At 36.9% G+C, this 17,259-nt stretch overlaps 1 protein-coding gene across 1 annotated transcript in view; it reads left to right on the top strand.

The window, feature by feature from the left end:
• Positions 1 to 17,259, top strand: part of LOC128501692 (dynein axonemal heavy chain 11-like) — a 122,706-nt gene that overhangs the window by 55,964 nt on the left and 49,483 nt on the right. The window contains exons 46-55 of the mRNA XM_053471259.1: positions 2,411 to 2,615; positions 2,699 to 2,864; positions 3,515 to 3,617; positions 3,734 to 3,973; positions 4,136 to 4,297; positions 5,303 to 5,496; positions 6,353 to 6,515; positions 8,593 to 8,716; positions 10,696 to 10,838; positions 14,184 to 14,345. Coding sequence (XP_053327234.1) covers positions 2,411 to 2,615; positions 2,699 to 2,864; positions 3,515 to 3,617; positions 3,734 to 3,973; positions 4,136 to 4,297; positions 5,303 to 5,496; positions 6,353 to 6,515; positions 8,593 to 8,716; positions 10,696 to 10,838; positions 14,184 to 14,345 — 1,662 coding nt within the window. The remainder of the gene's footprint in view (positions 1 to 2,410; positions 2,616 to 2,698; positions 2,865 to 3,514; positions 3,618 to 3,733; positions 3,974 to 4,135; positions 4,298 to 5,302; positions 5,497 to 6,352; positions 6,516 to 8,592; positions 8,717 to 10,695; positions 10,839 to 14,183; positions 14,346 to 17,259) is intronic.

The following is a 17,259-nucleotide window of genomic DNA, read 5'->3' as shown; positions in this document are numbered from 1 at the left end:
AGTGTTTACTTGCACCAGCCTTCTCTCCACAGGTAGTGTTTTACTTTCCACACCACCACACAAGGGTTGGCCAAAGAGGGTGGTAGTTGCCCTCCCCTTAGTTTATAGGGGGTCCAGATGTGCCCCTGTTTTTCATTTTTAAATGTATTTTATTTCAAAGCTATTTTTTTTTTAAATTGAGGAAGCATTTGTTGTGTTTCACATTTTATGTGTGCTTAGTTTATATTTCATTTGGGTTTATTATTGTTTTTCTCCCCTATTTTATTTTGTCTAAATCAGTTACAATACCTTCAAGGTTGTGAAGGGCTGAAATTGACAGAGCTATGGCTCTTTTAAGTCCCTGTTGTCCATTTACATTTTAATGTTCCTTGGTTTGGATTAACAACCTTACTACTGTACTGGGTTCCTGTTCTGAAGTCAAGACTTAAAATTAATTCAATGGCCCAGATTTACAGCCATTCTATATTTCACAAGGCAGAATCAATAATGTGACTGAAGTGAAGGAGATAAAAATTTATGGTATCTTGCAATTTAATGGTTGAAAAGATGCAATTGTAGAGATCATAAATTGTGAAGGAGTTTATGCTTCATTGCCTCTGGTTCAGTACTTGCCGTTAGGTCCTGATTTGTGACTATTCACGAGGTGTGATTAATGAGGTGATCGATTCCTGCTTCAGCGCAGTAAAGCAGTTGTAATGCTCTCCATTAGAATAAATAAAATAAATTGACTGAAGCTTTATAAAAACTGTGTAACATTTAAAATCTAAAATGTCAATTTTTTTTCTTGTTACAATTTAGCTTTCTTCAGACAGTTTCCACCTACGTTCGTCATTCATTGTCATTCTATGATGATGATATTGTACAAGCCCATGTGGGTTTGGGTTAGTTTTATGCAAAGCTTATTGAAGAGGAAAAAGAGGGAGTTAAATGGGGGATGATTAGTATCTAATAGGACAGACAGCTAGAACTGATGTGTTAGCCCTGTGATCTACAGAGGTGAATTCAACTCCTTTCAAAGCCTTGAAAAGCCTAAAAGTTCTTTATAATTTATATAGATTTTTGTTTGTCTGTAGACGTTTAGGCACATATTGCCATCTCTATACTGTTTCCAATAACTTTTCTTTGAAAGAGATAGTAAACATTAGAGAACTTTCTTCTAAGGTCACTCGCTGTTGACCAATAAAGATACTCTTCATTAGGTGCAATGATGGGGTACCGCATAAAGTATAGCCATTTTTTCTTCCATGTCTCTGACACTTGTCAAGAGGAACTGTTCAAAATGCCATGCAAAGTCTCCAAACTGAATCTCAAACTCTGATCTACTACAAACGTGTACATGTGAAGTAATTTCCACCCCTCAGGTTCTACACCAGGGGTCCTCAACACCAGCCGGTGACAGCCACAGACAGGGCAGGAATTCCACATAGTTTGGAATTGTTTATTAAGGTGTCCATGCTCAGACTGGGATATCCAGAAATTGTGTTTCTGGCTCTCAAGGACTGGAGTTGTTCACCATTGTTCTATACTACATTTCTGAGACAAAATGAAACATTAATGGCAAGATTTGATTTAAAGATATTGTCATCCATTGCCCGTTTTCATGGTCCCTTCATCAGGTCCAATAGTTTGATTAATGCATAATGAGGAATATTACGATTTTCTTGCAATTTGTACATTAGAAATGTATCTGTTGCATCTAAATGTATTCTTACTGCAAGTAACAATAGAGTCACCGTGAATTGTGCTTTAGTTAGAAGTCAACGTCAGTTTTGTAAAGAGACATGTTGCTCAATACCAGCCCACTCAGTCAAGATGAGCACGACTCAACCAGTTACTGTACGCTTAGTAAATAATTTGCGGAGGTTCAAAAGAGAAACACACAGGATAACTTTCTGAAGAAAAAAGCATTGGACTCAATCTTTTGACTTCACATATATTGTTGTCACTGTAACCCATCCCGTTTCCTTTCAAGAATAAGATGAAGAATTCCGAAACTCATTTTGTGGCACATGCAATTAAATATTTGAAAGAATTCACCCTTCTGTCATTTTCAATTTTTATCTACTACATTTTGTCTGTCTACAGTACATCTCTTGTCTGATATTTCTTGTCTAAATCACTCAACACACATTAGCACATTTCTCAGTGTGTTAGGAATTGATCATGCATTCATGCCTTCTTCAATTTCAACAGTGCTTTCAAGTGCTAGGCCCTATTATAATTAATTTGAATATAATAAGAAGAATATCCTCCGTCGTTAACCCTGTGTGTGTGGAAGTATATGTTGTATTATTCTGCCGTGCGGTCCATTCCTTCCAGTGTCACTGTGGGTTATGAGAACACCTGCTTTTGTTATGTGAAGTTACATGCATGATTCTATGTATTTTTATCTTCATGCATGTCTTTGTAGACTGTCCTAGTGCACACAGCTGAAACCGTACGTCTGCGATATTTTTTGGATTTACTGATTGAAAAAGGGAAACCCATAATGTTGGTTGGCAATGCTGGTGTTGGCAAAACTGTTCTGGTGTCTGACAAATTTACACAATTACCAGAAGAATACATGGTTGCCAAGGTACCATTTAACTACTACACAACTTCTGCTATGCTCCAACGTAAGTGATACGGATTCGGAATTGATGACCTGTGTACTGTTGGTTGATACTGTAATTTCATGTAAGTAATCTCATGTGTGCAGGTGTCCTAGAAAAGCCATTAGAGAAGAAAGCTGGAAGAAACTATTCTCCACCAGGAACAAAAAAACTGATTTATTTTATAGACGACCTGAACATGCCAGAAGTTGATGCCTACAGCACCGTGCAGCCTCACACATTAATTAGACAGCATCTTGATTATAGTCACTGGTGAGCATTTCATGAGCCTCTAAAAATGGTCAACAACAGGAATGGGGAAAAAAGGGAAGCCTCTTCCAACGTGAACCTTGCAATTCTACGTTTGGCTCCATGTTCAGCGTCTCAACAGCGATTTCTCAGCTGGGTGTTTCGTGGTCTATCAGACCTGGTAGGGTTACTTATTGGATTTGTGCTGGGGGGGGCCTTGGATGCAGATCCATCCCTAGACCAGGCACCTAGGTATATGATATACATCACAAAAATCTCTCTGTTTACTCTAAGTTACCCATGTTCCATAATTGATAACATTATGTAAGCTAAGTGCTAACCCAAAACAAAAAGGTTCTAGAACTTCTTTTAGAGATCATTTGGGTCGTAATCATTCATTTTAAGTAAATGCAAGCAAGTACTGAAAACTATCCAGTGTTTTTTTTAATTATGGCCAAATTATGACCATGGTTTCCGATTTGCCAACATAGGACAACATTTACCCAGAAGTTCATTGTATTGTAATAAGCTGTATTTTTATATTGTATATCAGATATGACAAAAATGATTGAATTGCATATGAGTGTAAACTTTTAGTCTCCCAAATAAGTAAGTTATCATATTATTCATAAATCACAAAACATTCTTACTCTTTCTCTATACAACCGCCACAGGTATGACAGACAGAAGTTAATAGCGAAGGAAATTCACAACTGTCAATACATAACATGCATGAATCCCACTGCTGGAAGTTTTTCCATTAATCCCCGTCTTCAGGTAATTGATACGCTTTCACTCTGTGCCAGCTGCATAGCTACTTTTTTTGTTATCGATTGATTATGTACCAAATGTGTAGAAGAAACATTTGATATCCCTTTTCCTATCATTTCCAGAGGCATTTCTCGGTGTTTGCTGTGCATTTTCCTGGATCAGATGCCTTGAATACCATTTACGGCAGAATTATTAGTGCACATTTTCAGAATGGTGGTTTCAGCTACAGCGTACAGAAATCCGTACCTACCCTCATACAGGCGGCCATCTGCCTGCACCACAAAATGACCCAGAATTTCCTTCCCACTGCAATCAGATTCCACTACATGTTTAATCTGAGGGATCTGACCCACGTATTTCAGGTAAAACCATGTGCTTTCTTTTTTGTTTTGTTTTTTTCTGTTTAATAGCATTTTTTTCATTTTCTGCAAGCAAAAAGCAGAAACCCTAAATATTTCAAAACGTACTCACATCCATCCTCCTACAGTGGTCATAATGAATGTAATTACATGTATACTTTCTAGGGAATGCTTCTTGCGTCATCTGAGAGCATTCGGTTCTCTGGTGATCTGGTTCACTTGTGGCTCCATGAATCTTCCAGAGTGTACTCTGATAAACTAATGGAAGAAAAGGACGTGGAACATTTCAAAAAGGTCCTCATTGATACTACCAAAAGATATTTTGAGGTGAGATGTTTGACTAGTTGAATATATAAATGGGTAATATTAGTTAATTTTAGACCTTACTCCCAAATATAGGTTTTGTTTTACTTATAGGGACACCGCAGCCATCACATGCACTTTAATGAAAGTGATAGGTGGGTGGTACATGTTCCATATGCATGATTCTCTCCCCCCTCCACCATCACTTTGACTTGTAGGAAAGGTGTTTGGCTGAACATGTTTTGCTTTGTGATGTACTTATCGGAGCTCTGGCTCTGGCTTGGCAAGGGTTTCAGATAGTTCTAAGCATATTAGCAGAAAGAGCACTCCAAGTGCACGGATTAGAAAATAAGGCATTTTACAGAGTTTCACGGGCCATGTGGTTTGCAAAAATAAATATAGCAATTTGGGGTAATGACATGCAAATGTTGAACATTTTGAAATAGTTCTATCCTTCTGTTACATTGCTGGTTTACATCTGCCAACATTGCATGTTGATACCCCCTGGTGTAGTGCAGTGTTCTTTTCACCTTCCACAAAAAAAAACACACACACTCATTCACACACACACACACATACACACACTTACGCAGCTTGGCAGATGCAGTTTATTTGGGTATATATGTGTGATTCTGTTGGGGCATAAATGGAGTAATTTGAAGAATAATCTATGTCCATTTTGGCACACGTGCCATAGGTTCACCATCGCTGATCTAAAGCCTCTTCACATTGTCAGATGTATTTTTATGGAAATGTCTTTAAAATGTCTGATCTTACTTGTTAGAGTCAGAGAAAGTTTTAAATAGTATAGACCAGGGGTAGGCAACCTTCGGCTCTCCAGGTGTTGTGGACTACATCTCCCATAATGCTCTTACAGTCATAATATTGGCAAAGCATCAAGGGAGATGTAGTCAACAACACCTAGAGAGCCGAAGGTTGCCTACCCCTGGTATAGAGCCATTTGCCGTTATTTGGTTATTAAACTTGTATTTTTTATGAAAACCATTCTGAATCATTTTTCTCTTGTAGGGTGTTGATGAGCATATATTTATACATAAACCATTAATTTATTGTCATTTTGCTCATGGTGTCGGGGAACCTCGTTATTTCCCCGTGTCTGATTGGGAAAAGCTGGTCAGAATTTTAACAGATGCGCTTGAGCACTACAACGAAATTCATGCCTCGATGAATCTTGTTCTCTTTGAAGAAGCCATTCAACACATGTGAGTTTTTCTTTGTTCTTTTGGATCTATATTTCAATTTCCAAAAAAAGTTTAATTGTGAAAAGTGAAAGGCTGAAAGCATAGATAACATGCCCCCAGACTCTGAAATCAAGGTACAGTTTAACATTGAATGCAGCCTATTGTATTTGTAAATATTTAATTTGCAGAATTGAAATAACTGAAGGCCAGAGAGGCCAAGCAGCATAAACATACCTAATTACAAAATTGTGATCTAGTTACTAAATAATATATTGTAATGTGAAGACCATAATGGTAATCAGGCAAGGGAGAACTACAGAGGCAGAAGCATAATAGGGATCACATATGAGGACTGGCAACCTTCAGACATTGCCATTTTGCTATAATAACATCTTGTACTGTAGACAAGAAAAGATATAATCTGTGAAAGGTTTTCATATTTGTTGCATGTACACTCAAAGTGGGTAAGACAGACCTGATCATTCTTGTTAAGGTTTAAGTCTTTACATCAAGGCAGACTAGATGGGCCAAATGGTTCTTATCTTCTGTCAATGTCAATGTTTTAATGTTTCTGATGAACCATGTCAATTGGATGAATATGCCTTGATATTATAACATAGATGATAAACCTAGCATATCCTCTGCACATTTACTTTGTTACTTTATTAAAATGTAATTTTTCATTGTACGATTGCTGTTTTCCAAGACCGCCACCAATAAAGTGGATTGGGATCAATGCATCAGGCTTTGGTGACGTTCAGTTGAGTTACAAACTGTATTGTATTTAGTTTCTTTTTGTTAATAACGTACATATATTAAGTTGTTAATTGAATAGGTCATAAAAATAACATTCTCCTTTTTTCTACTTATTTTGTAGCTGCCGGATTAGCCGAATTCTGGAGTTTCCCTATGGCAATGCTCTCTTAATTGGTGTTGGAGGAAGTGGGAAGCAAAGCTTATGTCGCTTGACAGCTTTTCTTTGCTCTCTTGAAGTTTTCCAAATAACCCTTCGTAAAGGATACAGCATCAATGATCTCAGGGTAAGGATGAACATTTTAGCTTCTACAAAGTCAAAATTAGGACAAATATAATGAAGTTATGGAAGATGGTGCACATATTTACTCAAATTTGCATTACCCGATTTACCTTTAATTACCTAAATTTACTTTCAAAATTATTATTTTAAATAATAATCAGAACTATTTATGAGATGATCGATGAACACAAGATACACACGGCATTAAGTGGTTTTTTAGTAACATCAATGGTAGAAGACACATGATTCCTTTTTCTCTGTTAAGGAAAGGCTAATATGGATATAGTTGGTTATATTTCTAAAAGAAAATTAGCACTAAAATAAACATTGAAATATCCCCAGTAACATTGCTTTGGTGATTATTTCACATTAGGATCCTCCCAGAGGTCTTAATAAATATCATCAATGTGTTTGAATTGTGTTAGTAGCCTTCGGTGACAGTACCGCGGCATAGTAGGGCACTGGTAAATATATAACGCACGATCCCCGTTGCCACAGGAGTCAGAGACAAACATCTTTTGAGTTACAAAACAGTGTTTTGCAGAAACTATTTGTTGTTATTGTGTGCTAGATAATTTCATTTGTTCTTCATTTTGGCACAATTAAAACTCGAGGATTGATGAAGCCTTTTTGTATAAATACAACTCAGACTAATGCCTTTCTTAATTATCCTTTTGCAAATATTGTTTTAGAAAACAATCTGCAGGTCAATGCAGAATAAGCAATGTCACAATTACAGAAAACAAATAAACCAATTTCTTAACTCATCCTTAATTGCTGTAAAGGTCTTTTGAGTTTCTATATGTGATGTTACAGTTGCCATGGTTTCCAACTTTACATTTAGCGAGTATGTTTGTTTGCAGACTGAATCCACAGTGCCGTTTGTACGTTGTACTTTATTCTGTTGCCTGTTGTGAATTTGTTTGCTCGTTTGTCTGTGTGTTCTACAGCAACATGCATATTTATTTCAAACTCAATAAAAATTGTACAATCTACAGGGAAAACTGGAGTTGTTTGAGGTTGTAAACAATTCTCAATAGAATATTTAATGATGATACAGAGAATTACTAGCCTTTTCTAGTCAATCACGACTGCGTACGTCTAGGGTCGGCAAAATATAAATATTTATTGATATTTAGCACATCTTCATACATCCAGTACTAGCATTATAGCACTAGATAGAGGTCATGAAATGAGTTTTATCGGTGTACTGGGGTTCTGTGTACTGATACGCCCTACAGATAACGGTGAAAACATTTATTACCGTGGTCATCATAATCCATTATACAACCAGATAACCCTATTCTCACATCATCTGGTATATCTATAAAGATCATAACTTTAGTTTTAAGATGCTTTCAAATACCCTAGGGTTTGTGTTTGGCCTAGGAGTAAATTGTTCCATCACCCCTTGCCTGCCACCTCTGCAAACATGTATACTTTTTAAAATCAGATTTTTAAGTACATTTCAGGCTCATCCTCTTTATTGGAATGCATTGTACTTCTTTAGATATTATCAGTTACCTTGTTTTTTATAGGAAGAAATGTAACACTACAATGTCTCAGGAACTGTCAAGCCATTTAAAATAGACAGTTTCATGCCTTTTTGATTAATATAAGGTTGTTTTACATACATGTATATACTTTTATTACCCCAGTCGTCCACTAACTGAGCAGCTGGATCCACGGTCAGGGGAGATCTAGTACTGGCTCCAGCCCCCTTCCATGGACATATGTACATACGCACATTCTCGTACACGCTTATACTTGGAGCCTGGCTTAAGCCCTGCTAGCTTATTTTAAGTGAGCAGCACCTACTTCCCTCAGTAGGCTGGCCCAGTTTACTTGAGTCACGTGACCCAACAGAGTACCTATTTCATTGGGCCCAAGTCAGACCAATCCTGTTTGGAGGGGGTCAGCCCATCATTGTACATAATGGCATGTCATGAAATTGAATTTTCTGAATGCGGTACAAGACCAATAAATAATTGTTCCAAAATCCTAAATAATTTTGAATAATTTTGAATTATTGATACAACTGAAAATACAATATTTTTACTAACCATTCTATATCTTTGCAGAGTGATATAGCGGCACTATACTTCAAAGTAGGGGTGAAGAATATTGGCACCGTCTTCCTGCACACAGATGCCCAGATCCCGGATGAAAGATTTCTTGTTCTAGTTAATGACATGCTGGCATCGGGTAGCTTATATATTTTTATGTATTTTTTTATTTCAACAAGTTATTTTGTAGTGCAGCTTATTTGTATGATATGTGTCAATTCAGTCAGTCTTTAAAAGTATTTATAATCATATGTTTTAAGTGTTGTATTAAAAATGAAATCAATTAGCAAAGATAAAAAAAACCCTAAAATGTGTAAACATTACGTTTCATATGCATTCCATATTATTGTACTTTTCAAAAGCCTCTGCGGCTCATTTAGTCTGTTTGTGCCCTTTTATTTTTACCATTCTGTTACAATTTTAGTTAAGATTAATAGATTTAGCTTATCCCCACATCATTTGAGGGTACTGGATTTGTCTCTGTGGCTTTAAATAATGAACACGAAAGATGAAGGAAATTGCATGAAAAATAAACCTTTTGCAAATACATTCATGATCAAAACATTTCAGAAATATAACATTTTAAATGAACGCAAGGCATGGGGTTTTGAATAGGCTTCATCAGCAGATGTGAGAGGTCATCTCTGCAGATTTGCAATAGGAGTTGTCAACTCACCTCTGTGACACAAGAGAAACAACTTGCTTAATATAATGAGTCGCAATCAGCAATAATTTGGTTTATTAGGAATTTATTTTCTTTTTCTTAAATAGGTTTTTATCTCCTCTTGTTTCAGCAAAAAATATGTGATCAGACAGGAGCCAGAAATATACAATTAAAGCTGCAGGGCTAGAAAAAAAAAATCACCATCATCATTAATAATTGTTCAGACTTTACCAAAAATATGAGGAAAGGGTTAGGAAATAAAACCCATTGTTCACCGTTACTCAGTTAAGAGCATTTAGGGTCAAATTAGTAATATTAATTGGGCAGATAATTTTAAATTCATTACATTTTATTCAATATAGCTATTACTATAGGGGAGAGTGAAAACGAACAGTAACATTGAAATTCACAATCTACAAAATTGACAATAACGTTAATGTATGTTAACACATACTGGTACGGAAAGGGGTCTTGGCCTAGCATGTTTAAACTCTATAAAATAATTAAATAGATACTTTAATAGCTTACAAGATCTGCAAGACACAGGGCTTACTTCCGCTATGCCTAATAACTGCATTTAGGACAATTTTTCAGATTTGATTGATCACAGGAATAAAAAAAAATAATAATCCTGAGCTTCTTTTAAATAGCTATAATTTGTTACAGAAATTAAGTTAAGCACATTGATAAACACATGCATTTATCTATAATATGACCTGGAAGCATATTGTTGCTCCCGTATATTTGCTTATTATTATCATTATTTTAAATGAATACACCATTTTATTTATTATGATGTAATTATATAACAAGGTACCAGTAGGAATAAATATACTGTTTATTATGTATAAAAATCTATTTAAATACCAAATTTCAAAAGTGCCCTTATTACCACTCATCCTGACCATTTTATTGGTTGATCAAAACTTTGCACCAGATTAACTTTTTAAGCATACCCCCTTTTACACACAAAAAAAACATATATCGCGGTACCTTCGCTGATCACCTTGCAATCATTGGCTGTGCATGCTATGATCTGGCTTCATAAAAAGTGCCAAATCAGTAATGAGGATTATAGAGAGCAGGTAGCCAATGGAACATGCTAAGAAAGGTGTTTAGATTGATTTATTTAACTGCTCTTAGAATAAAGAACCCTAACTAGATTTAGCTCACAACACCCTTATTCTTGGTAGAATGGTCCCAGTGCCTTCCGACATCATCCCCAACAGATCTGTTGTCTAATCAAAGAGTGGATGCGTTCCCTGCCTTCAATTGCCCTCTACAAAAAAGAAATAAAAATATCCACTTTGCCGTGTCTATTTTAAAGAATTTTTGGTTTTCGAATGCTAACTATAAAGTTTCGACTATTTTAAATTCCTTCTAAACCTTTAAGCGTGTTAAAAATGTATTTCTGCTGTTTGCCATACATGCTGTATAATATCTGTATTGTGCAGGTGATATTCCTGATCTTTTTAGTGAAGATGAGATAGACAGCATTGTGTCTTCCATAAGGATGGAATTGCGAGCTCTTGGCCATCCGGACTCCAGAGAGAATTGCTGGCAGTTTTTCATCGACAGAATACGCCGACAGCTGAAGGTAAGGATAAAAGAATGAAAAGGGATTAAACAATACAGTCTCTATCATTCAGAAGAAAAAAGAAACCCCCAAATTTTACTGGCCCACTGCCATTTGTCTCTGATACCCTGATGATTCATTGTTATATTAAACAATCCTTTAACCATTATCACATTTTTTCCACAGGTGAAAAAAAAAGGAATATTTATCCATTAGTTATATTTTGTTAGCAAGATTCTATAAAACAGGCATTGCTTCCCTTGTAAAATTATTGATGTGGTTTCATTTTGTCTGCTGTTATTGAATGATAAGATGGCATGTATTGTGGAATCAGAACTTTCGGTGTTGCCTTCAATAAATATCAAAGAGTCCATCTGTGCGACTACATATATCTGGACTATAAAATCTGAATTTATACATATTTGTCCTCAGAGGCTCAAATGGTTCTGGTGAGATTAATTAATACATGCAGGTAATGATAAAAAAATATTATTTCTAAACATTAAAAGAGGAAATCTAGTAGTTATGAAGAATATATCTTTCTAGTTCTCATATGATGCTCCCTTATGATGTAAGATCATGCGCAAAACAACCTAGTTGACTTCCTTGGGCCTACGATTCTTAGGGGGCAGGCAGCTGCGCGGATACAGTGTTTAAATTGTCTGTTAATGGCTAGTATGGAGTTGTTACTGCTTTAGTTTTGTGTAAGGGGTTTAGACAGATTGCTCAAGCAGGTTCTGTGTGTGAGTGATCTGCCGCCGGTACGGCCTCCTTAACTTGAAAGCACCGGCCCAGCCTTCATTCAGAAAATTAAAAGCTGGGGTTTGTGTGGCAGGAATAAATTGCCCTGTATGTAAATCAAGCATGAAAGAGGCTCCAAATTGGTATTTTGCCTAGGGCCCTTTGGCATGTTAATCCGGTTCTGGAGATGAGACTCTGGGAATGATTTGTACTAATGTGGTGGTGTAACCAGAGTTAAAGTGGCGCCGGGGCAGAATAAAATGTTGCACCCCCCCATGTTACACCCTGTCCAACTGGTTGTAAGGCTACAGCCCCATACACACACACACATATACACATACACTACCCTTACACATGCATGCTCACAAACACACACCCATACACTGCCCCTACACACACATATGCACTGCACATATACACCCATATACTCTGCCTATATACACACATACTGTATGCACTGCCCATATACACACATATGCACTGCCCATATACACACATATGCACTGCCCTTACAAATGCCTGCTCATACACACACATATATACATGCACTGCCCTTACACATGCCTGCCCAAACACCCACACAGTGCACTTACACAGGTCTGCCCATACACACACACATATAAATACACTGCCCTTCATACATGTCTGCCCATACACACACAGATGCACTGTCCATTTATACACATATACACCCATATGCACTGCCATATACACACATATGCACTGCCCATATACACACATACACACTACCGTTATACACTGCCCTTACACACACACATAAACAAAACACTGTCCTTACACACACCTGCCCATACAGACACATATACACTGTCCTTACACAAACATACACACATACACTACCCTTACACACACCTGCCCATACACATATACACTGCCCTTATATACGTCTGTCCATACACACATATATACACATGGATGTTTGCCCATACACACATACATACTGGCTCACACTTGCCCTTTCAGCAACGTTTTCTCCCCATCATCTTCCCCTTTGTCTCACTATCCCCTTCCCCTTTTACTCTCCATCTCTTACCTTTCTCATTTCTCTCTCACATCTTCCTCTTTTGTCTTCCATCATTTATCTTCCAACTTGTTGTGGGAGCATGAGGTCTGTCACCCCTCGCCCTGAAGACCATCCGTAGAGGAGGTGGCCTACCGGGAAATCTCCCAGTAGGCCAGTACAGCTCTAGTGCCACATCTGCACCCCTCTGTAGATACACTATTGATGGCAACACATGTATGGTTTAGCCAAAGAGGTCTTCAGAATAGATTGGCCCATCATAATAATCAGTGATTAGTTTTTCCATCTTATTGTGACTTATCACTTAGTGAAAGTACCATATAGCTGGCATCCTGACTTTTGGGAGTCCCAGGTTTTTGCTGCATGAAGAGAACTACATTTCTGCACCATTTTCTATATTATGCTGATTTCAAAAGACAAACACATAGAAATGGGCTTTATTTTTAAGGAGTCAATTCAACTGCTGTTTTACATAATTCAGAACATAGCGCTGCGTAAACTGTTGGCGCTATATAAATAAAAGATAATAATAATAATAATAACATATTTCTCTTATGTTATATGGCACTCGACACGTAGCGTCCATTTGGTTTCCTTTACAGTCTCTGGTTCAGCAAAAGTACTGGGAAATAGAATCAACGTTTGAGGTACCCAATTTTTGTGGATCTGGCACCTATTAGTAGTGCCTTTTACTTCCATTGATCAAGTTGTGGTTTGAAGTTTTGAACCATTCCCACTGTGTAGAGTTCACAGGGAAGCATGAAAGTGAGAGAAATCTGGGGGAGGGAATGGCAGCCTAATAGCCTCCCAAAGTCTTGGCTTTAGCCTTTTTATCTAAATTCTCCTTTTAAGTGCTGCTCACAAAGTCCAATGATCGAACAGGGAGAATTTGTGATTGAGGTCTTGCATAGAATTCCAAAACTGTCCTCAAGTCTCATTCAGATTTCTGTCTTATTTGTTACAAATTTCTAAAAATGTAAATCTTGTGAGAGTTAAAAAAAATGGCAATTTTAATTACCCCTATGTTCAATAGCATGTAAATGTGGAGACAAAATAATAACTGAAGTATTTAAGTCTATTTCGTTATGCTTCTTACTTTATGCTGACATGCCATCTGACAATTATATTACAACTCTTTAATTCTGTTCCCGATGGTATGGAGTTAGCTAGGGTAGACTATGGAATGCATGCTGTTTACTGGAATACAAAGGAGGTTGTGTATGCTTTCATCACCATAGCTGGGTTAGACCCAGAGTCTCCAGATGAAGCTCTGCTTACTCGGGATTTCCAGGTCATTTTCTTCTTTCTCCAGGCAGGGCAGTGGTGTTAGGCCACTCCCACTTTCCTCCCACTCTCCACCCTCAAAAGGCTGTCTGGGGATAGCCCAGTCCATAAACATGTCCAGAGCCAGCCCCTGCACACAACTAGCCCCGCCCTTTCACAAAACCTAGGGAGTTCACACATATACTCATACACCTTGCTCCTTGGATTATTACTTTGCATCTTGCATCCATCTGTTTACATATATTTATGAGAAAGAACTGAAAGAGAACAAAATGCTTTATGTTTATTTTTTTTAACAGGTTGTTTTGTGTTTTTCACCTGTTGGTTTCACATTGAGAGCCAGGGCCAGAAAATTCCCAGCCCTTGTAAATTGCACGTCTATCAACTGGTTTCACGCATGGCCACAAGTGGCCCTTCAGTCCGTTAGCAGCAGTTTTATCCAGAAACTAGATGGAATTGATGTAAGTATAACATCTTAATAATTTGGTATTATATCAAAACAAAATGTTGGAGAAATATATAATTAAGTAATTATTTTACTTCTCCTCTGCTATGTCTTGGCAGAAAACGAAACTTTCACACTCAAAATCCATATTTTCACATTAATAAATATTTCTATGATATGGTGGTTATAATCTAGATGATTAAGCTAACATGAAAGAATTTTGTCCCCATTTTGTGTGATTTTGTGGGTGTACAATTTATATTTTCAATGTAAATGTCTAATTACATGTACAACAATCACGTGGAGACAATATTCTGTTATAAAGAACAAAGTCCGCCAAGAGATCATTCTGTATTATTTCTTTTATATCTAACATCTTGGAATGCCCATACACAAGTGAGAGGAAAAAAAGGTTGTTTACAGTAAATCTGAACAGTCTAATTCAATTTCCAAACAAGAAAACCAAATGAATGCAGAATTGTCTTCAACGAGAAACAAACTGTTTCATTAATATTTCATTGTGGTCTTCTATAAAACGTAAGATGGCATTTTTCCACCAATTACTGGAGATAACGGGTCAATTATTTATTACTATTGGAATAACATTTTGCCAGAATTGTCAAGAAAAGTCATTTTTGTTCTTTTTGTCCTTTTTTTTTCATATGGTACAATTATTAGTATGTACGTAGCTGAACATTTCATTCATGTTTTTTGGAACCTTGTTCCTACATGTGATAATGTATTGAGCATAAATTAAACTAATCCCATATTCCAAGACTATTTTACCTGTAGACCATTGTTTACAAACCATCTCAAATCTTACTGTGGCGTTGGAAAAGAAGGGTGCTGGAAGGGCTGGTTAGGTACCTGCCAGCCCAGAGAACCTGCTGAGGGGAATTATGACTAATAAGTGGTGTTTTGTACTACATACATGTATGTTTTTGGGTTATTATAACCAGCAAGGAAACAGTTGTATTTTTAATGTCATGAGGTAATCACATTTCATTCAAAGGAAATAGTTAACGCAAATGCTGCCAAACGGGCCTGTTTATAGTGTTGTTCATGTTTTTCTGGCAATAACAAATAGCTAAAATTGAGCTTTTCAAGTCAACTCAAGGCTGGTTGACCTAAATGCCAACTTGCAATTGGTATGAAACGCATTGCACATCTTTTTACAGACATTTGAGTTGTTCAAAAAGATGTCTAATTCAGCGAAATCAACTCAGAAAGTATATTATTCAACAGATCTGCTCAACCTCATGTGTTTCAAAGTCAATTTGCCAAAACTCAAAGCTTATTGACTAGAGCTCAATGACTCACCTGCTCGGAGCTAGAAATGGCCTACTGGAACCAGGTCACAACCTCTCACCACAGTGGGGTCTACTCACTGAGATGTTGAGTGGACAATTGAATTAATGGTTAATTGACCCCCATTGATGGTGCATGCCCTAACACTGAGTGTACGCAAATCTGTCTCTGCATCTCGACTCATGTCTGACGCGACATTGGTGGTTTTCTTCAAAGTCTTATTATTTAATGCTAGGATTTTCACTTTGGTTCAACCCCTCTCCACACAGTGTCAAATATTGGAACCAGCTCAGTTGATTAGAAAATTAATTCATGAGTGTTTTCTTTGATTCTCACAATCCATAGTAGTATATTGGCTGTTAAACGAAAACACGCGGTAGTCATGACAAGAGTTACTTGTTAAAATAATGTAATGCAAATGAATTTGTGTTGCAGCGCAAATGAGTGTGAGGGAGTGAGTAGGGGTTGGGGGTTACTTGAATTTACCCCCTCTTGGCCCAAAGGGTGGCACCTGGGTGCTTTGCATTTAAGACGTAAAAATACTTCCCTGCACGCATTTAAAATTTGCCGCAATTAGTTCATCAAAGTATTTCAACAGACAAATAGAAGACAATGGAATCCGTCCGCTTTTCACTTAAATTGGGACATTTCTTCTTTATATTTTAGTGTTCATATATAGTGCAGAACCCATGAAAGTCACAGCGATCGGTTACCAATGGAAATAAATAATTCATGACAAAGGGAATTAGTCTAATTAGCAGGCTGTTTGAGTCCTTTGATAAAACCCAAGTCTAATTCCGTGAAGGGCAGGAAATGCTGTCATCAGTCAGCCCTGAAAAGATTAGCATCTATTATGAATGAGGTTAGACACCCTTGTGAAGTCATGTGTGTCCCGGAGACAAACTTAATATGTTCCAGAATGGGACATCGTTTGTTTCTGCAACAGATCATAGTTCCTACTGGGCTATTGTATGTACTAACAAGCAGAGATCACCACTCCTATCATTCTTCCCCTGTCTATCATCCTGACAACTGTGCAAATACATTTGTCACGCCAAGCAGGGATGGACCCTTGAATTCCTAGAGTGAAACACAAGGAACAGGCAAGAAAAAAAATCCCATATTCTGCGGAATTTAACAACCTACACGGAACACAGTACCGTGCGCTTAAAGAAGAGTCACAAGAAATATAGCATTTTATGGAAAACATTTTAATCCTTTAACCGTTTTTTTTTCCCCTGCTTGATAGTTAGGTCAGAAGCCCCATGCTATGGCACAAATACTTTTATGATTAATTTAAATGCATAGGTATATTTTACATTCACATTTTATATAGATTAAAAATTAAAAAAATATACCATATATTTTCTCCATAAGATATGGATGTAATGTAACTACATTCCTAAAAAAGGAAACTCCCATGGAAATTGGAAATCTTTACATTGGTCCTTTCATTTTTTTGTAAAGTGTTTAAGTGCTCCATGTTTTTTTATATTTGATTTAAGCAACTGTTTGCAGGTTGTGTCAGTAGCAGAGGACAAAACAATTCCATACAGAATTCCAAACAGAAATTATTTGAAGAAAGATGTAATTGTCAAGATTCTTTTTCATTAGAATGTGTA

This window comes from Spea bombifrons, chromosome 7 (assembly GCF_027358695.1).
Source record: "Spea bombifrons isolate aSpeBom1 chromosome 7, aSpeBom1.2.pri, whole genome shotgun sequence".
NCBI lineage: Eukaryota > Metazoa > Chordata > Amphibia > Anura > Pelobatidae > Spea > Spea bombifrons.
This window is presented reverse-complemented; position numbering and strand designations above follow the sequence as displayed.